Raw genomic sequence first — 21,630 nt, 5'->3', positions numbered from 1 at the left:
TCAATATCTATGTAAACCAATTATCATGAAAGACAAAACTGAAAAGGCATTAAAACATATCAGAAGAAAACCCTTGGTAAACCAACAAAGATCTGAAATGCAAGGAGAAGCAACAGCAATCTTTACGTATAGCACAAGTATCCTTGATATGCATACAACCATCAGATTAATATGGAAGCAAGAATCATAGATTTTGTTCAATAAGGAAAATTATACTATTTCTTACAGTTAAGTTTCCCTCCGCATGCAATCAATTATTAACATCAAGAAACTAAGCATGACTTTTTCCACTACTATTCATGAGAGCGATGAAGCTAGAACAAGCATAGAAAGAAGCCACAGAAGATGAATTGAGGGAACAAGTACACCAAGCTTTCTCGAATTCCGATCAGCACTGTCAAAATTGATGTTGTACTTCATGCTCATGTTGGTGTACATCACTCCCCAGTACTGCCCTGTAATTTCACCTTGAGCACTACTCAAATTGCTCTGCTGCTTCGTTTCACTTTCATCAAACAACTGGTAAATGTAAGCCTCAGAAACTCCTTCCTTCCTCAGCGGAGTTCCAAGTCCAGATTTCAAATGCGAAACCAGCCCCTGTAAATACATCTCCGCGTACAGCTGGCTCTCCTCTGCATCCCTTACACCATTATTCACATGCTCATAGTTGCTTCCATCGCTTGGCCACCCTGTTTCCGTCACAATTAACGGAACATTCTCGTAACCGCTAACCGCCATGGCAGCAATCACGGCATCAATCATCATATCAAACAGGTTATGATAACGAACGGCCGTAACAACGTCATCACGAAAGTTGAACGGGCCTTCCTGAAACAGAGCGAAACCGACTGGAATCTCTCCGTGGAGCCTATAAACATTGTACGGATACACATTCACCAGGAGAGACGAGTTAGTTTCCTCCAAAAACTGAAGCACAGGCCTGATGATTAGCGAGCTGACCGGCTCCTGGAACTCGGCGGAGGAAGGAGGAAACGCCGTCGTAATCACGTTGATGAAGGAGAAAGTAGTGGAAACTGAGACGGTGCGAATTCCGAGGTCGTTCAATGCGCGGTGCAAGTTTTGCATGGCGGGGACTACGGCAGCGGAAGGGTCAGAACCGCCGGAAGTAGGGGAAGTGATGACGTCGGAACCGACGGAGATGAGCGAAATACGAGCACGAGGATGAAACGGAAGCACATTGTTGTAAACCCAGAGAGTAGCGGCGGAGCGATTGGAAGCGAAGGAGCCAACGAGGTAGTTGGGGACGGTGAGGAGAAGAGAGATGTTGGAGTAGGAAAATGCTCGGACTAACGTAGGGCTGGGATTAAGGAGGCGTACGGCTGGGATTTTGAGTGACTGAAGGGCGGTGACGACGTGCTCCGGCGGTGGAGAGTTGGGAGCAGGGGAGTAGGTGAAGCCGACAGTGGTGGTTGGTACGGCGGCGGAAGGGGAGAGTAAGAGAGAGAGGATGAAGAGAGAGAGAAGGGGAGTTTTGAAGGAGGGAAGCATTTTGAAAACGTGAGGTCTTGGAGTGAAATTTTTGCTTACTTTATTATTCATTCAGCTAATTGCAGAATTAGAGGGAAAGAGAGAAGAAAGCGTAGGGTACGTATCAGCGCATGTTAGCAATAGTTGGTTCAATACGGTTGCAGGGTACTCTGGCGGTTACAAGAGGGAGGAGAAAATGATTTGATGGTTGAGGTTGTAGGGAAAAGCTTGTGAACCCTCATCCCATGATTCCACGTCAATTTGAAAAATGGCCATTTCAGTCGAAATAATGGACATTAAGCTAGAGAGCCACGCGTCCAAAGTGGTTTACAAGTTTAACCAAAATATGGTTTTGTGAATAAGAATGATTACATTTTTAAACCGTCTAAAAAGGCACAAATAACTTTTCTGTTATATAAATATATATAGACGGTTGAACTTATTTGACATGAAGGAAAATTAGGGAACTAAAAGATTGCTTTAGCTTCTAAGTTCAGATAGATGTGATATTATAGTATTTTTCTGAATTCCTTTATAGAATCATTTATGGCTTTGCCATTATTTTTAGGTTACCATAACTCACCGATTATTATAGATTTGTTAAGGTTATCATGTTCGATTTGATACAAATACCTATTATTCTAAATCATATTAACCTGAAATTTACTCTATAACTTAAAAGTGGACATATATATATATATATATATATATATCCTCCAAATGGCAACTAAGAAGCTACTAGTAGATCGCATGTAAAACGAGTTATCAACGACCGGAAAGCTTCTACTTTTCTTATGTCTTATTTTTTAGTCGCAATATGAATCCATATACTTAGTACACGTTAAATCATTCGATTCCTTTGTATTTGTTCTGTTTTTAAAGTTACACTTTGCTGACAAACTAATTAAACACCTCATTAACAGAAATCATTGGTGAAACAGGACATCATATTCCGCATTGGAAGACACAAGATAGACCATCTTTGTTAAACAATTAAAAACTTAAAATCAAGAGTGTCATTATAGTTCAACTTTCACAGGTCAAGCTAAATTATAGAACTGAAGAGTGCATTCAATGTTTAAATACAATAAAGACTTAGAGCAAACTTCAACTTTTAGCACAAAATATATTCCTGAAGAAGGAATACATGGAAATATTCTCTAACTTGAAGAAGCTTAGTGTAGGAATACAATCAGCTTGCTCGGTGATATTACATTCCTGGATCGACGATATGAATTCATTACAAATATAATAAATACAGGCAATGAAATAAAATAGATGAAGAAAAAGTTCTAAAACGCTAAAAATCGCGGAGTCACTAAGAGCAAATCAGCAGTAAAATATATACAAATTACAAAAAATGAAGAGTAGAACCATCAGGATCCAACCAAGACATATCAACAATAGCCTCTTTACGCAAGCTGCAAGCCAAATTCTGTATGTAGTTGAGAGTTGAGACATAGTTCCGCTATATATGCATATCCTAAGAAAATTTTCTTCGGCAGAGTTTACTTGAGTACATCTCTGATTTCAGTATAATGCCCCGTTTGAAAATAAAAATTCGGGTTTGGAAGCTTGAAAACACGTCTTCCTAAAGATGAGCCAGTTAAAGCATCCATCTGGCTACTAATCACAGCAACGATCCGAAATCCTTCCTTTTGCAGTATAGTTCTTCCAACTGAAAAATATTCAGGTAGGTCCATTTGCAGTTCATTATCAGTTCTGCAATAGCATTACCATCTATGAAAGATCAACAAAATAAGGAGAAACAATAATTTAGTGAAAAATGCAAATAAGAGAAGACATATAGAGAAATTTAAACTGCATGATCTTCTGATTGATGTATTGATAGGTGGCAGTCATGTAATTGTGTAAATTCATCATACTTATGACATTTTTAACACCTTATTAATTGACTTTTAGCATCCCATTAGACCTAAAGATTGATTATAAAAAATACAGTATTACATCCAAAACATAATATGCGAGGAGGATTTTTGGATTTAAATAAGATCTGCTAAAAGATATTCATCTATTGTATTAAACCGTGTGATCATTCATTCTTGAAAGTTATGAACGAGTAATTCAGGAAGCAACAATACCTCATGATTAACGATGACCATCCACCAAATCCAGCAGAAATAAGGTATTGTGCTGTGGTATTATGTAGTCTCTCAGTCTTCCTAGACAAGAAAATCAGTTTCCACCCACCATCTTTAAGTATCAGGTACAGTTGTCGAAAAAATAGGTGCTTCAGGTATTTCACATCTTCAATGCAATCACTACAAACATGCTCCTTGAATCTGGATAAGAATAAGTATGTTAATTTGTTGTAGTTGGGAATACCAATCTGTTGGTCAACTCAAGCCAGGTACAAGAATATTGTTCTCTTAGGGTCTTCTGGGGTTACAGTTAATCAGAGGTTTCTATTGTCAGATCACAAAGGCGAATGAAAGTGATAATGTACTAGTACTGATTCCAATCTATACTCTGGAGAACAAAAGAACTTCAAAGCAATATAGATTCTTATGCAGAAAACTTTCAGCAGGTTAAATATATCCTGTCCGACTTGGAGAAAACATCAAAGCAAGTAAAGACATTCTTGACAAGAAAATAAATAGCTCTTTGAATCTAATTATCCCAAACCCAGAGGAAATGTAATCTTTTAACACGCATCTAGGTTAACATCCTACCGATTGTACTGTAGACAATTCCCAGAACAGTGCATTGCTAAGGGCATCTTAAGCTGATTTTTCAGTGTCAATAAATCGGAAAGCTGGTTTCATAAAGTATATGCAAAATTTTGTAGTTCCAATTTACAAATGCCAACTCAACTGAGATAATGTAGTGTTAGTGATAATGCCGACTACTAGGATGAGCATAAGAAAAGACCATCATATCAAGAATTAAAAACATTACCGATGTAGCACTTGGTAGGGATAGAAAGAATCTTCTGGCAAGAGGTCATCAATGTCCATCAACACAACGTCACAGCCATCAGGAAGTGGTTTGAGATTACTGAAGTATTGCTCTGCCAATCCAACTGTAATATTTAAGTCTTTCAGGTAGTGACCGTCTTTAATGTAACCAACAGCAAGGCTTTTGCAAATTGCTGGGAAAGAAGCTGAAGGCAAAAGATTTAGTTCCGCATGCAGAACAAAAGTTTTGCAATAGTTATAATCATCGGTGGATTTCCAGGTCTCAACAACACCAGCACTCTGAGTTTGACAAGACCGCAACATTACAGCCAATGTAATCAATAGGGTCATTAGCGAAACGCCAACTGTCACAAGTCCAGCAATGAGGACTGTGGCAGCAAAAGAAGTAATGTAAAGCCCCGTCTCCAGAGTATAATGGCTTCCTACTTCTGCAACAAGTCACGAGTAAATGATTATCATTTGGAGCTATTACTTAAACTTGTGAGAAAGAGATGACATGATTTGAGGCTCTCACTCCAAATTGGAAGATTACGATGACAGTTTTGCACTCATCAGGCCCTCAGTCTAACTTCAACTTCATCAGACCAAAAACAAGATGTTGATGAGCCAAAAGTATATGTAATTAGTCATATACTTCTAAAATTGCTATATTTTCTGGTGTTTTGTGTGTATATCTCATGTTATTTTATCATATATGTGTAGGTAATGAGAATTTTTTTCAATTCAAAGTAATATATATTACCTCAGTTCAACAGAGTATTACTCTCAATATATAGGAAATTTGGTCAGGATTCCTCAATCAATATCATATTTCTCAAAGTCTAGTTTCCAGCTATTCAAACGATTCATCATTTGGACTCTCCTACGCAAAGTTATTGGCCATTCTACCAAGTTGTGCAGCGTAGTGTGCCACACCAAAACTAGCACGAGCCACTATGACATTATACTTTTCCATCGTGACACGCTATGTCCTTGAGGGCATCAAATGAGCTTTTAAGGGCTATTTTGTCTTTTCAATGTTTTGGGAAATACTTTAGTACCTTGGGTATGAATCTTAATTCGAACTTGAAAAAGTAGGTTTAGGATTGCAATGAGATTGAATAGAGCAAGTTTATAAATCCTAGGAATTAGTCGTAGTTCATAAATTCCAAATTCTCGTGGAATGATATTCTACTCACTTTATATTATTTGTGCAACCCTCTTATACTGGTGTGTTCATTTGGGAGCCAAATAATGTGTTTGATGAAATTTTAGCATTCAGTATAAGATTTGCTAAGAAGGGGAGCCTTAGCGTAACTGGTAAAGTTGTTGCCATGTGACCAGGAGGTCACGGGTTCGAGCCGTGGAAACAGCCTCTTGCAGAAATGCATTGTAAGACTGCGTACAATAGACCCTTATGATCCGACCCTTCCTCGGATCCCGCGCATAGCGGGAGCTTAGTGCACCGGGCTGCCCTTTTTTATAAGATTTGCTAAGACCCTAGTGCAGTATATAGTCAATTGTAATCAGAAAAAGAAAGCAGGATGCACACCTGAACCTCCTCTGGTTGAAAGACTTTGAGCAGAAAATTCCCCCTCCATCATATGCCCGTACGCAGACATGGCTTTATCGCTTTGACGGGGAAATGTTAGCTCGACTAATGTCCTTCTAAGTGATTTACCAGTTTCCAATTGGAAGATAACATGGTTACCTGAAGAATGATGACACAACAAAATTGATCAAACCTGAATGTGAAAGTAGGAAGCTTCCAAGCTATATAATTGTCAACAGATTCCAACAATTTACAAGAAGCTTCCTTAAAATTTCATGCGAGTAGTTCCACATGGTACCTTCTTGCCCTATCACTCAAAAAAGACAAACAACTCAATTTTACAAAAAGTTACTTGCATAATCATAATTTGATCGCTTTCATTCATTATTAGTAGCATCCCAAAAATAACAACCTACCCCATTAATTTGGATGTTCTCTTCTCTTGAGGACACTACTCCAAATCTGAGTTTTACACTAAAAAAACACAAACAGAAAGCAAATCACTCTCAAAGTTTATAAGCTCTTATACAACAAGAATAAACCCAGCAATTAGATAACAATAATCAGAGTTACAATTCAGTCAATCTCGCCAATTAATTAGATTCTTTAAATGGGATTAATACGTCAGATGTTGTTGCCAAACAGGGTCAAAAAGCAATCCTCCAAAATTTAAGTTATTACCAAAAGAATAATACCAATATCAGCAATTAGATAATCATTTTTCTGTTTCCATTCAATGGGACAGAGGATAAGAAAACAACTTATCTACAAGCTTTATCAAGCTCATACCAAAACAAGAATATGAATTGTCTTCAAAGAAGATAATAAAAACCCCATTTTCAGTTTTGGTGAGTTTTGAGCTGGTTTCAAACTGAAACCTCATTAAATATATTTATCAACTGAACAGCTGAAGAATTGAATCTTGTTTCTCAATTACCTGAAATCCACGTTGAATTTTGCAGGAAATTGGAATGGACTGTAAGAGTGTCCCATCTGGATCATCTCGAATGTTTCTTAATCACCATTTTCAAAAGCTAGAGAAATGATGCTGAGAAAGAGGGACTATATAAAGGCATTAAGGCCAATCAGAAAAATGCGTTTTGTCCTAAAGATGAAATAATTGTGATATTTTGTGCTTGATTGATTTATATAGGTCCCATTGCAAGACTTTTATCATTTGATTTGAAACAAAGAAAAAATTGAAATAAAGAAAGTGAGTGTAATATCTCAAATCTCAAATAATATTACAAGATAAATCTGGATGAACATCTTTTGAGATATTCCATACAAGGTAAAGAGAGCATTAAAGAACTCTCAACGTTCTAATTCCAATATTCTAATTTCGTTTTTCACAGATAATAACAACGCAGTTTTTTAATGTGAATGTTTCAAATTTTGATAAAGAGAATATTTTACGTCATTATTTGCTTTTAATTTTTGAAAGAATAAGTATAAATTTGTATAGTAGAACAACTATGGACATATGAAGTACCTATGGAGTATACTTCTGTTGATTATGATGTATTTGACAGAAGGAGCTTTACTTTAGGAAAATGAGTATTTCCGGTACCAATTAAAACAAGACAAATGTTGGGGGCGAAATAATAAGGCGTAGCTAACAACATAAATTTTAATGACGATAAATCAGACGACGAAGAGAATTATACTAAAAGCGACAATATACTTTAATATGGTTTGGTAATTGACCTACATCAATAAGAGAATAAATTCTTTCCCTAAACAAAACTCTCCTTAATTTTTAGCATTCCATAATATTTTCCTACAAGAAAGAGATTTGTCAACTACGAAAGATATTTATATTTTCCTTTTAGGAAAATTAAATCACTTTATGATAAATATTCTATCATTCCTCCAAGTAAAATAAAAATCCAAATATAATAAGAAAATCAGATAAATCTAACAAAATGTAGATATCCAATTAAATAGTGGACAAAATACTACCCTTTTTATTTATTTAAATATATTCACCAAGACTTTTACCTCCTAAGATGATGGGGGAGAGAGAGTTTGGTCATGACCCCTACCTTGTATATTACTACAAAAAGAGAAGATTAATGGAGGGGGACATAAACCTGACCTCCTAAATTCCAAGTCCTAATATAGCTCTCTAGTTCACATCCTTACTAAAGGTTGTAACCAATCACCGTATTTAAGATAGACACCATAATCTAGGGAACGATTGTTACGAGGCATGAGAAAAGAATTCTAAATAGAATTTGAGATTGTATTTATCCCGTATTTGATTATAAATATTAGCTAATATTAGAATAAATTTTACACTAATATAAAAGGTGCCAATCCCATGAGATATCCTTATTAATTTATCATTGTACCAAACGACCCGTAAATTATCTAGCTAGCAGACATCTAATATGGGAGGACTCCCCCATTCACAAAAGAACCTAGAAGGTAAATAAGGGAGACTCTCCCCTTACAATACTGTACAATATACATCTACAATACATAAAAAGAGAAAAGAAGAAATAACCTAGTAAGAAAATAAGTTAGACGAGAAATTCTTCACTAAATCGTTCACCTTGACAAAAGAGAGAGCTTTTTTGAAATTCTCAGCCAATAATCTCTCAAAAGAAATAAATGAAACTGCCTAACCATTTGGATGTTTGAATATGTATATGGTCAAAACCGTTTTCAACCTTCGTACGATTGGTGAAAATAGACCGAAGAACATCTTCATAATATCGAGGTGAGATTTGAAGAAGGCACGAACAAGTTTCGAGTTTCGGAGTCAGATTAAATATCGAGCTCGACATCATTATCGAGCTCGAGTCCAAATCGAACTATACTAAGAAGCAGCGGAATCGAGCTTAAGAACCAAAGGCAAACCAATACCGAACCCAGGTCAATACCGAACCCCGAGTCGGCATCGAGTTCAAACCCACATCGAGCTTTAAAATCAATACCGACCAATACCGAGTCCAATCAAGATCGAGCTCATGGACATGAGCCGTTACAGCCGCACTAAGGGAGAGAATCTCTACGGGAATTAGAGAAAAACTGATTTATCATGGGTTCCCCTCTATGTATTTTTAATTATATCTAAAGTAGGATCCTCCCACTATAAAATGGATGACTATATTTATGTAAAGGATCAAGTTTGGCATACATTGTAACAAGATATCATACACTCCCATATTGAAGAGTTATCCTTTTTTAGTTTCATAGATTGATTTATCTTGCTTAATCCATAAATCATCTTCTTTTCAACTTTGCGTATTTTTCATTCTCTACAGTCAACACTCGATATTTCTATTTACTCTTACGATTTGTGTCAAGTTATACCACATACCCTTAGAACTATGTACAAATTTAACTCTATCCGTTTTTCGGGTAAACAGTAAAAAAGATTTCACATTTCCTTTTGTAGTCACTGCGATGCTGGAAGGATAATGACTTTAGTCTAATATTAGCCAAAAGTGTTTTATTTTAAAATTTAAAACTCACACGCTTAAATCCCTAGCTCCGCTTAGCAAAATTCCTTCAATGGAGTCAAATTTTTTCTTAGCTAATGCTGATTATAACAATATTTGGATAAAGAGTCAGCTCACAGCTGGGAGGTTTGCCTCTATAAATATGGGAAATACTCACATTCAAACATTGCTGCATAGTGTCCTGATGTAATTCAGCTGCATATATAGTTTACATGGTGGGTTTGAAGTCCTATTTAACCATTGTACCAATATAGTTGTTTATCCTCGAAAACGGATAACAATTAAATTTATTTATGATTTTAAGGATATGTGGATTAATTCAATATAAACGATAAATTACGTAAGATTAAACAGATAAAGGAGGTAATAAATTATCAAATCACTTGAGGAGGTTGATTTCAGACTTAATAACAGCCTTAATGAAATATCCGCCCTTGATCCCGGACACACAATGACCAAGCACTGATGAATAAGAACTAGAAGAAAATAATAGTATATTGCCTTGATGTGCGTGTTACAGTGTGTTTTATGAATAATCAGACCCCTCTTTATATAGTAGGGGAGTCCTACCCTAGGTACAATTCCATAAAAGGTAAACATTTTCCGTTTAACTAATCACCGGATTTTCGCTGGTACGTGCCGAGATCCACGCCATGATACCCGGCTGGTCACAGATATCACGGCCTACTGTTAATCGTGCTCGGTTGCCTGGCGACACTCTCTGAAGTTTTTTGGGATTAGGACCGATCCCGGGGTCATGGCCCTGATGTTCCCGAGGGTGGGCGTTTTGGCCCCGGACCCTGGCTCGATGAGACCCTTGTCTCGATTCCGGTTTCTTATCATCACGTCTCTTACTCGATTTACTTTATTGAAAACCGGGCTATTTCATGAACCCCGTTTCACCCGTATACGATAGCAATTCTACTTTCAAGTGGATTTTCGAATATTCATTGTTTATAAACCACTAAATACTTGTACACTTTCTGTTCATTTCTTCAACCTAATTTCTTTTTAAGATCTCTCTATTTATAATGCCTTTTAGTTATTCACTCCAAATTCTCGTTATTGACTTTTTTCTTCTGTTACACAGGAAGAAAGGTTACGACATAGTGAAAATTAAGCTTATGCCTATTGTAAAAGATTTACGCGAGTACTATAAGCTTTAAGCTTTGGTGGTCCCCAATTTTTTCTCTTCTAATTTTCATTCTTGTTTATTTATCTATTTATAGTCAACCCTTTCTATAACAGATTCATTTGTTCCGATATATTTTTGTCTTTTATAGTAAATGACTGTTATACACCTATAATAAAATTTGATATTTAAATATTTTTTTGGCTGTTATAGATAAAAATTATCCAAAAATTAATTTTTTAATGTTATATATAAAAGATAAAAAAATTATTCAAATTAAAAATCTCAAAAGATATGCATATTTCTCTAATTAATTATTGAATAAAGCTAATACATTATTAATAAATTCATAACTAAATGTATAAAGAAATAAACTCTAAGGCAGACATTTTAAAGCTACATAGAAAAATAAATTCTTTCAAGATTGATGGAAGAACTTTATAATTATAGCTTGTTTCGTAGATTTTATTCTCTTACTAGCGATATAACGCTTGAATTGGCAAAGATTCGTGTCCAAATTTTCAGCAAAAAGGTATCCAATAGCTTTCCTTTGAAAACAATCTAAGAGCTTATCAATTAAATTTTCTATCTAAATATTTTTTTGAAATTTGTTCAATGGAAAAGATTCATGTGCATAACTTCAAATCTTATATCTTATGTAAGATAGAAACTTTGTTTAATGGAAAAGATTGTGTGCATTTTACAATTATTATATTAATCTTAAAGATTCTATATGGCTGTTATAAATGGGTAATTTTACAAAGAGCATTCTGTTATAAATATAGTTGTTGTTTTTATAGGTAAAAAGTTATTATAGAAAGGTAAAATATAACTTAAAATCGGTTCTGAGAAAAACTTGGCTTTTATAGTGAATGACTGTTATATAGGGATGTTGTTATAAAGAGGCATGACTGCATTTGTTTTCTCTTTCTTTTTATTTCCCAATTTATATTTTTTGATTATTTGCAGATGATATTGTGCTGATCGACGAGACACGCAACAGTGTAAACGAGAGGTTAGAGATTTGGAGGCAAACCTTGGAGTCTTTTGCATGTAAACGAGAGGTTAGAGGTTTGGAGGCAAACCTTGGAGTCTAAAGGTTTCAAGTTGAGTAGGACTAAAACAGAATACTTGGAGTGCAAGTTCAGTGGCGTGACTCAGGTAGTGGAGGAAGGCGTGAGGCTTGATTCTCAAGTCGTCCCTAGGAGAGAGAGTTTCAAGTATCTTGGGTCAGTTATTCAAGGGAATGGGGAGATTGACGAGGATGCACACATCATATTGGGACGGGATGGATGAAATGGAGGCTTGCTTTCGGTGTCTTGTGTGATAAGAATATTCCACCAAGAATTAAAAGGAAGTTCTATAGAGCGGTGGTCAGACCGACTATGTTGTATGGGGCGGAGTGTTTGCCAGTCAAGAACTCTCATGTCCAGAAGATGAAGGTGACTGAGATAAGGATGTTTGAGATGGATGTGTGGGCATACCAGATTAGACATAATTAGAAATAAAGTTATCCGGGGCAAGGTGGGCGTGACCTCGGTGGAGAAAAAGATGCGGGAGGCGAGGCTAAGATGGTTCGAGCATGTGAAGAGGAGAGACATAGATGCACGACTGAAGAGGTGTGAGAGGTTCGCCTTGGAGGGCCAACAGAGAGGTAGGGGCAGGCTGAAAAAGTATTGGGGAGAGGCGATTAGGCAAGATATGGCGTTGCTCCAACTAACTGAGGACATGACCATGGATAGAAAGGTATAGAGGTTGAGAATTAGTGTAGAGGGTTAGGTAGTCGATCTTTGTATTTGTTTTGTTACAGCAGCTTTAGTACACCGCTTAGTGTCTTTCGTGTATTTTTTTGTCTTTCTAGACTTCTGTTATTACTTGTTGTTGCCTTCACTTTGGTTTTCTGATTGCACTACCTTAGTGTTAGTTTTGTGTTTTCTCTTAGTTTTTTAATTGGTTTGCTTGCCATTGCCCCTTCCCTTTTATCTTTCCTCGGCCGAGGGTCTACCAGAAATAACCTCTCTGCCTTTTTAAAGGTAGGGATAAGGTTTGCGTACATACTACCCTACCCAGACTCCACTTATGAGAATACACTGAGTTTGTCATTGTTGTTGTCTCTATTTATTCTAAAAATAGATTATTTTTGCATCAATTATTGAACTGTGAAATAAAAATCTAAAGCTCTATCGATACAAGTAGAGGTTGTAATATTTGATTGCGTTTTACAAAGGATAAAGTTATCATTTTTTTTCTCATTAAGAAAGAGAGAAGCAGGAGAAAAGAAATAAAGACGAAATGGACTTTAACATGAAAATACTGAAAAGGGTTCAAATTTGTCTCTATTCTCCATGTGTTCAACAAAACAGAGGATCAAGAGATATATAATGAAGGAGAAAGTGGTGGTGTGGAGTAAATATTGAGAGTAATATATTTCATAAATTTTAATGAGTAACACATGACAAAAAAATAATATACAAGAAATTGGAGGACACAAGAACAAATGCAAAGCTAAATCCATGTTGGTTTTTTAGGATTTGTGAATTTATTTTTATAAGAATATAACTAGTTTGCCATGCGATAAGAATTATTCATAAGATATAAAATAAGACGGAAGACTAAATCACTGATTTGTATATTATTGAATTCTGGAGGCTCTAATACTATCTACTAGATATTAAAATAAGAAAAAATTACTAGAAAGTACTAGTCGCATATATTTCTAATCAAGCTCAAATTCTATTTTTAACCCAAAATAGCCGTTATTGTATATAATACATAAAACAAAATTTCACCTATTAAACGAAACTCAAGTGTACGCTTTATATTTGAAGTGATATAAGGCCTAAGGAGAGCCCTTGGGACAATTCAAGTTGAAAATTACAAGATAAACTAAAGTTCCAAATGAGTACGCGTAAGACTTAACTTGGACGAGCATATCTAAATATATATAAGGAGTTATATGGCTATCAACTGAAAGATCTTTGAGTCTACTTTCTACCTCTTCAAACCGTTTGTCATTTGGACATTTCTACAAGAAGTTATGATCAAATTACCAAAGGATGGCAGTGAAGTACTGTCATAGCGTCCGGGTCCGCATCCGAGCTTGGAGGAGGAGTGAACTGGGGATGCGAAGCATCTGGGGCAGGGTCTGAAACCCAAAAATTTGGGCCTATAAGTACAAAGTAGGGGAGAGAGAGTATTTTGAGTTTTTGGGGTTAGGATTCTTGAGGTCAAGAAGCAATTTTAAGCTCAAATTCAAGTCCAACCAACTAAGGTAAGTTGTTAATGATATTTTGGATTGATTCTTACTCAATATACATGAGTTCTAATATCATTCTTACATCCAAATTCTAAATTTCATCATCAAATCCTCAGAACACAAAAAATACCAAAGTTGAGATTTTCAAGATTGATCTACTAGAGTAATTCTAATGCTTCAAACTCGTTTATTATGAGTAGTTAGAAATATTTGAAACATTTGTTACAAGTTTTAATGGTTGAAAGATTGGATTATAAAACTCTAGTTCATGGCATGAATAGTACTTTTGAGAAAATGAGAGAGAAGATGAATAATAATCTTAGCGATGAAATTGATGAATACAATGAACCTATGAAATTATTTGTTACAAAAGCTGGAAGTGATCCACTAAGTAATCATCCGAATTGTATATTTTGCAAGTGTTGATTATGGAAGACGATGAATAGTAACTTGGTGGCATTAGACAATTGATGTAGTATCATTAATGACTTCGAATGAGTATTAGAATATAAGAATGGAGTTGAATGGGCTAGCATGTGAATCTATTCAACGATTTGAGTTGTTAGAGGGTTGTAACCAACTTATGAGCTATAAATGGATATTTATCAATATTTTAAGTCATTTTAATGTAATTAGGATATCTAATTGTAGATATCGACTTGTTGATGATGTTTGAGCATTTTAATCAACATTAAAACGATGAAAGAAGTTTGAAAGCTTGTGAATGTTAATAAAACGAAAGCGAGGTAAGTTGATTAAAACTTACGCTTCTTGAGGGATTTTCTTTAAAAGTATGTTTCGAGTTAATGCGTAAGTTGTTTACAAATGTGCTTTCATGCTTGTGGGGACAAACAAGTACGGATGTCTCCATGTACTAAAATATTATGTTGCATATGTAGTGTCATGTCGTTATCATAAAATTTTATTTTAAATCTTGTTGGCAAAATGATACGGTAAATGTTATAAGTTTTTTTTATCAAAATTTACATATTTGAGTGCTAAAGATAAATTTTCATGAAAAGTATTTCTTTTGAAAATTGATAAATAGAATAGCACTTGTGGTATCTTTATAAATGTTGATGTTAAATTGCTAAAGGTTTTAACATGTAAAAAGGTTGTTTATTTAATTTTTGTTCAAATGGTTTATATTTTCTATTAATGCTATGATTTGATAAAATAAAAAAAAAGATCCTTTGAGGCTACTATGCTATGAATCTATTTTGGAGTATCAAATATTTTGGGAGTTACTTGTGTTCACCGAGATTGGCTTCAGATATATTGTGTTCGTCATCATGAAACTACACGTGCCGGTGTAGGCGTAGGCATTTTTTGGTATAAACTACAACAGAGTGCTCTCCCTTGAGAGGGTACTATTTTGTGCTATTATTAGCAGAGAGAATTATACAAAAATATAGTCCACCCATATATGTTGCAGCAGAATAGCCTGGTTACAACTTTGCAAATCTGTAGCCCATTAACAATAGGCCAAAGTTCGAAAAATGAGCATTTTTCTTATTATTTTTTTATTCAACAGATCTTCAAGCACGAAAATTGGGTGATTTTTTATTCTTCTTCCTCAAGTTTGTATATATTCATATTCCATCTACAAAAAAAGCAAATTAATATATAATGCAACTCGAAAACGTTAAATTTTCTTCTTTTTATATATATATATATATATTGCAACTCGAAAACTTTAAATTTTCTTCTTTTCCAAGTTCCAAATAGTAAAAAAAAAAAAAAAAATTGAAAAAATTATTGCACGTTCATGATTTGGCAGATAAATCAACAAGGAAAGTCGATTTATACATAGATTGTTCAAGAAAATAAAAATAAAAATTGAACATATAAAATTTTTAATTTTAGAGTTAACCGGATATGTGCATTACATGTATAATGATGTATAACTTTGTATAAACTTGTATATATAATCTGTAATAATGTATACAAAAAAAAAAAATAAGACAAAGAAGAAAAAGAGAAGAAAGTGTCAAACTTCCATGGATGCCTATTATACGTGTACAATATATATACACACATAAACATTAAAAATATAGATAATTTATACAACATTGTACACAGATATACACACACACATATATTTATACAATATTGTATAAATGTGTATAAGCACTACCTATACAATATTTACACTAGAAAATACCTTTTGTCCATCATTACATTGCAGTTTTCGGTGGTTGCTGGTGTTGAAATGTTCCGATGAGGTTTTGGAATTCAAATATGGGCTTCACCAGTAGCAAAGGATGGAAATAAAAACTGAGCAAAATAAAAATATATGAGACGAGGTCACCGGAGATGCTCTTTTAGGCAAGATCTGAAGTTTTTGGACTGATAGGCCAAATTTTATTGTGGTTCCTTAACCTTTTTTGTCAATGAACTCAAAATTCGAAACCTAATTGACATAGAATGCGAGGATTAAAGAGCCCTTGTGCACATCTGTATAGAGCACAAAAATTGCTAGAATGTTGTGGTATTTGTTTTTGTTTCTTCACTTGAGTGCTCAAAAGTAATTAATACGAGTGTGTACAAAATAATTCTGTAATTTTTAGGGAGAGAGTGAAGAGAGATTGAGTATGTTGGGAAAGAAGAAAGAAAAGAAAAAAACCTTATAAGTGTGTCTTTAATAATGAGCTAAAGGTTGAAAAGTTTCTTTCAAACCCAATTATATACAACGTGGGCCAAACTTGGTAAGGACTCCAAATCTAGGCCATTTTGGTTGGGATATTGGGCCAAGTGATAAGAGCCGTAATTCTTCCTTATTAGTACGGCTAAGCCAATTCGTACGTCACTACGATGAGACGATCTGAGCAAGTAGAGTATATGATACTTGCCGCTAGGTACATAACCTAGTTGATCTTCTTGTGTCGGTGATGGTATAGTACTCCCAGTGAAAGGTAAGGATGAATTTCTTATGTTTAGGCCTAAGAATCCGAAAGTGATTTCAATGATTTAAAGCAAATATAATGATTTTGTATGATTTTATTCAAAATCTTGGATTGATATAAATATTTTAAAAGTTTATATTGTAGGTTATATTTCACTTGTCTTTTATTTAAAATGATAAAGACCATGAATTGATAAAAATTTTTATCGTTTTATATCAAATATTGGTGCATTATTTTTATGAAGTTTGTCCCAAGAACTTAAGTTAGAGAGAGTCTATGACACTTATTGAGTACCATCGTGGTGTACTCAATCCTTAGGGGCCTTTCTTCAGGGTTCTATTTTATTTACGTATTTCAGGATGAGATGTGTCATGTGATGTGTGGACGGGACTAGGATGACTCTCTTTCCGAGGTATGATGAAGCACCACTTTTATCTCGTGGTAGCTATCATGTTATTTATTATTTTTTTTATTAAAATTATTCCAAGTAATAGTTCTATTCTTTGGTATAGAGGCTCCATAGATAGTTGTGTTGGATGTAAAAATAGGGATGTGGATAAAGAAATAATTATTTAATTTGATTACATCATTTTTTATGAAAATTTTCATGTAAGATTTTGGAAATAAAAAAATACTCTATGACTTGATTTGAAAATGTACAAGATTTTCAATTGGCTTCCGCAATTATATTTGATTTGACATATGGGTTGGTTCGCTCGGGTCGGGTAGTGTGCCGGGTGCCAGTCATGTGAATTTGGGTCGTGACAAAACATCTCCATAAAACTTCCTGTGGGACTTTGTCGTATATGTTTTCTAGGTCAATGAACACCATATGTGTCACGACCCAATTTTTTCTATAGGCCGTGATGGCGCCCAACTTCGCCGCTAGGCAAGTCAACGGTGAACTAATCATGTAATTACCCTTTTAATAAAAATTTTATGTAGTTAAATTCCATTTATTAAGAAAATGAGGAGTAGAAAAATTCAGTAAAGTAAAACGAAGGCTAATGAGTGAGCAAATACAATGACAAAAATACTCCAAAACCATAAAGTCTACTAGTATGTGTTCCAAGATCTGGTGTCACAAGTGTATGAGCAACTAGTATGATATCCAAAACTCTAAATACTATCTCAAATAAAAGTAGACAGAAAATAGATGCAAAAGAGAGACTCTAGGTGCTGTAGAACGACTCAGGAAGCAACTCATCACTAGGCCTCGGGGTAACGAGGGTGCGCACCGATATGACCGCCAGATGCACCTGCCTCAGATCCTGCACAATTAGTACAGAAGTGCAGCGTGAGTACATAAACAACATGTACCCAGTAAGTATCTAGTCTAACATCGAAGAAGTAGTGATAAAGGGTCGACATCAACACTTACTATGGGCTAACAATAGAATACATAAATTTTAAATAAGCATGGGTTATGTAAATAGTAATAATAACTCAATAACAAGCGGTGAATAAATAATTCTTTCACTAATAGTAAATTTCAAGTCAATTTCTGTAATTAAATAATTATAACCTCTCAAGCCATAAAATAATATCAAGTATAGTTAGGCTCCGAGTATTATCACGCACGATTTATGCCGAGGTCGTACGGCCTGATCCTGAATAATGTGTATACTGCCGAAGGTCGAGCGGCACGAACCATAAATGCATCTATTCTACTGCCGAGGTGTTTGGCCCGATCCACAAGAAGAGAGGATACTTTATGAACATCCGATTTAAAAGCTATTACAAGGCTAATACACAAAGAAACACAATTTTTATTAACGGTCAAGTAACCTGCCAAAACTCGAGTAAGTGAAATTCGGTCTTTTACAAATCCTCTGACAAGTTTCATTATAATTTAGGCACTTTAATTAACATGTAGGGTGCAAACATTACAAGTATTTTATGATTTGGGTCATAAACTATCCGGACATAAGCATAATTAGTAGCTACGCACGGACTCTCATCACCTCATGCATGCGTAGCCCCCACAATTAGAAGCAAATGGTAATTTAAATCACCTATGGAGCAAATTCCCTCTTATAAGGTTAGGTAAGAGACTTACCTCGTCTCAAAGCTCACTTTCCGAACCACAATTCGTTCTAAAGCCTCAACTCGGTGCCGATCAATCCGAAACTAGTCAAATGTTATATAAATTAATCAATACATGTTCAAAAGTTCATAATTTAACTATTAAAGTAATTACCCAACCCAAATTGGAAGATTCTTAAAATTCACCCCCAGGCCCACGTACCCGGATTCCGAAAATTTTCAAAGATAAATATTACCCATAATCTCACGAACTCAAATATATAATTTTCACCCAATTCCATAATCATTTTCGTGGTTAAATCTCATTTTTATCAAAACCTAGGTTTCTTAACTAAACCCATAATTTTTACAAATTTTCATATTAAAATCTACCCATAATCTATGTATTTAACTTACATTGGATAGAAATTACTTACCTTCAATAGCTAGGTGAAAACCCATCTCTAAGAAGCTAATCGCCCAAGAAGTAAAATATATTAGCAAAAATGGCCTAAGTCCCGTATTAAATGGACCCTTCTGCCTCCAGCGATTTTCGCTTCTGCGGAGGATCGGCCGCTTTTGCGGCTCCGTATCTGCGGAAAAAGCATCGCATATGCAGATCTTCCACAGCTAGCATACTTCCGCATCTGCGGATAATGGCCCGCTTCTGCGAGTCCGCGTCGCGGCGCACGTGCCACACCTGCGGCCTTGCCTGCTTCTACGCTTGCCTTCTTCGCACCTGCGCCTTCGCAGGTGCGGTCCTTGCTCCGCTTCTGCGATCCCTGGGCAGCCCACGCCACGCCGCTTTTGCGGTCGTTGGCTCGCTTATGCGAGCTCGCACTTGCGGCTAGTTCCTCGCAGGTGCGATTGCATCAGAAGCTCTGTTGCTTCAGCCATTTTCTCTAAGTCCAAATGACTTCCGCGCATCGTTCGAATAGCATCCGGGCCCCCCGAGGCCTCGTCCAAACATATCAACGAGTTCGAAATCATAAAACGGACTTTCTCAACCTCACGAAACACGAAAAAAAAAAACTAAGAATCACATTTCAACCAAATCGAATCAACTTATGAACTTCAAGTTCTTGCAACTTGCCCCGAATACGCCGAATCATACTTAAACTACTCGGAACGATACCAAATTTTGCGTGCAAGTCTTAAATCACCTTACAAAACTATTCTTGGGCTCGGAATCCTAAACGGACCTCGATAACATCAAAACTTACTCCAAACCAAATTTAAAAAACTTTAAAATCTTCAATAAGCCAACTTTTAATTTTGGCCGATCCTAGAAAAAACACAGGAAAAAGGGAAAGTCAGCAAAGTAAACGGAAAGTAAGGGAGCCAAGACTTCAATAAAACAAGTAACTTACTAGTCGAGGGGGGAGCGAGCCCAAACCTTTTGAAGAAGCCCGGCCACTCACGAATCCCTGTAATGTGAGGGAGGAGCCGATCGACCCAACCAGAAATGACCTCGACCAAAGAAGGAGGCGAGGTCTTGGCTGCATAAGAAAAGAACAAAAGGTCAGAATCCACGACTAAGCAAAATAAAGCAAGTACCTACATGCAGGGGAGTTAGGCGCTTACGAGTGCAATTCCAATCTTCAGGGAAGTCATCGATGTTGGCCACCACGTTCTCAGTTCTAACAAAGAAAAAATTGAGCCAGAACTGGCGGTTAACCTTGTCATCCATCTTCACCACCAGGAACTTGCCTCCTCCATGGCGAAGGTTCAATATCGTCCCCTTATAAAAGTTGAGGGTGAAAAAGTGCATCAAGTCTCGAAGTGTGATATCGAGCCCGGCTAACTCTGCAAACTTGGTAAGCATCCTTATGAGCTTGTAGACATTCGGCGCGAGCTGAGCCGGGAAAACACCGAAGAAACGACAAAATTCATCCGCCAGCGGAAGGAGAGAAATAGTGTAGCCGGCGTGAAATAGGTAGGCGTAGAATGCGCAATATCCAGGACGGTGGTCTTGCACCGCATCCCACCCGGGAGGGATCAACTCGACGTGATCGGGAAGGCCGTATTTAGCCTTAAGCTCTAATAAATCAGCCTCCTTCATTGCCGACTTAAAGGTTTCGGGTTCGACTTCAGGCAATTTTGAGAAATCGGACCTGGATCGTACGAGGAACTATCTCTTCCATCGTCAGGAAGCTTCTGTCCTCAACAGCAGTGGGAATGCTCTCAGCATGAGGAGGAAAAACTATCGCTAGAGGGACCGGGTCACTTCCCTCGCTGGACTCAGAAGGTACATTAGACATGTTTTAAACGAAAGAGAGGAAGGTATCAAACAACGGAGGATTAAAAACGATGAGGATCGCTGGAACAAAGGGAAAAGATGCACAACAATGGAAAAGGAAGAAGAAGATATAAGGTTTCGATGTAGGAAGTCTGTAAAGTTTGGGATTACACCCTCATATCCCTATTTATAGGAATTCAGGCGCCAGAACCAAGAAATTGGCTCATCATTACCTAGCATCGGAATTGAAGTGGCAGGACCAATCAGGAGCCCCATGCAAAATAAAGCGACGCATCGGGAATACGCATCATGATGATGCACGAGGTCATGACGTCACCTTGATTCATGGACAACACAACTCCAAAATTTGCAGCTCACGAAGGGCCACTTTTCTAGCTCGCCTCAATCATCACGAGCCGATCAGCTCGTCTAATCGTTTTGACCGTAATGAACATAATTCGCTCATCAGGCCCGCCTGAGGTCGGCCTCAATAAGCGGAGGGGCTAACTGTATGGGTCAAAATCTGTCCTAAAATATTTAAGATAAGATAATACTAAAGAAAGAATTCTCGAGCCGTCGTTAGTCGAGGTGGACTAGGAAGGAGCGAAACTTATAGTCGAAGAATCGACGAGAGCCATGGTCGA

At 36.3% G+C, this 21,630-nt stretch overlaps 2 protein-coding genes across 8 annotated transcripts; both read right to left on the bottom strand.

The window, feature by feature from the left end:
* Positions 1-124: 124 nt before the first annotated feature.
* Positions 125-1,781, bottom strand: LOC107779247 (glucan endo-1,3-beta-glucosidase-like). The gene has a single exon (XM_016599643.2). It carries the CDS (start codon positions 1,558-1,560, stop codon positions 298-300), a length of 1,263 nt encoding a protein of 420 aa, XP_016455129.1. The 5' UTR covers positions 1,561-1,781; the 3' UTR covers positions 125-297.
* Positions 1,782-2,600: 819 nt separating this feature from the next.
* On the bottom strand, positions 2,601-7,237 carry LOC107779241 (uncharacterized protein At2g39920). 7 transcript variants are annotated; one of them, XM_075252195.1, is made up of 7 exons: positions 6,896-7,036; positions 6,375-6,432; positions 6,213-6,271; positions 5,959-6,117; positions 4,408-4,855; positions 3,591-3,791; positions 2,601-3,210 (listed from the first exon to the last, which is right to left on the bottom strand). In XM_075252195.1, the coding sequence occupies exons 4-7, from the start codon at positions 6,026-6,028 to the stop codon at positions 2,997-2,999; spliced, it is 933 nt and encodes a 310-aa protein (XP_075108296.1). In that variant the 5' UTR covers positions 6,029-6,117; positions 6,213-6,271; positions 6,375-6,432; positions 6,896-7,036; the 3' UTR covers positions 2,601-2,996. The 7 variants fall into 7 exon arrangements, with proteins under 7 accessions (XP_075108296.1, XP_016455117.1, XP_016455119.1 ...); XM_016599631.2 differs by having other exon boundaries at positions 6,213-6,265; XM_016599633.2 differs by lacking the exon at positions 6,213-6,271 and having other exon boundaries at positions 6,896-7,237.
* Positions 7,238-21,630: the final 14,393 nt, after the last annotated feature.

This window comes from Nicotiana tabacum, chromosome 4 (assembly GCF_000715075.1).
Source record: "Nicotiana tabacum cultivar K326 chromosome 4, ASM71507v2, whole genome shotgun sequence".
Taxonomy (NCBI): domain Eukaryota; kingdom Viridiplantae; phylum Streptophyta; class Magnoliopsida; order Solanales; family Solanaceae; genus Nicotiana; species Nicotiana tabacum.
The sequence above is the reverse complement of the archived record's forward strand: the minus strand, read 5'-3'. Positions and strand labels throughout refer to the sequence as shown.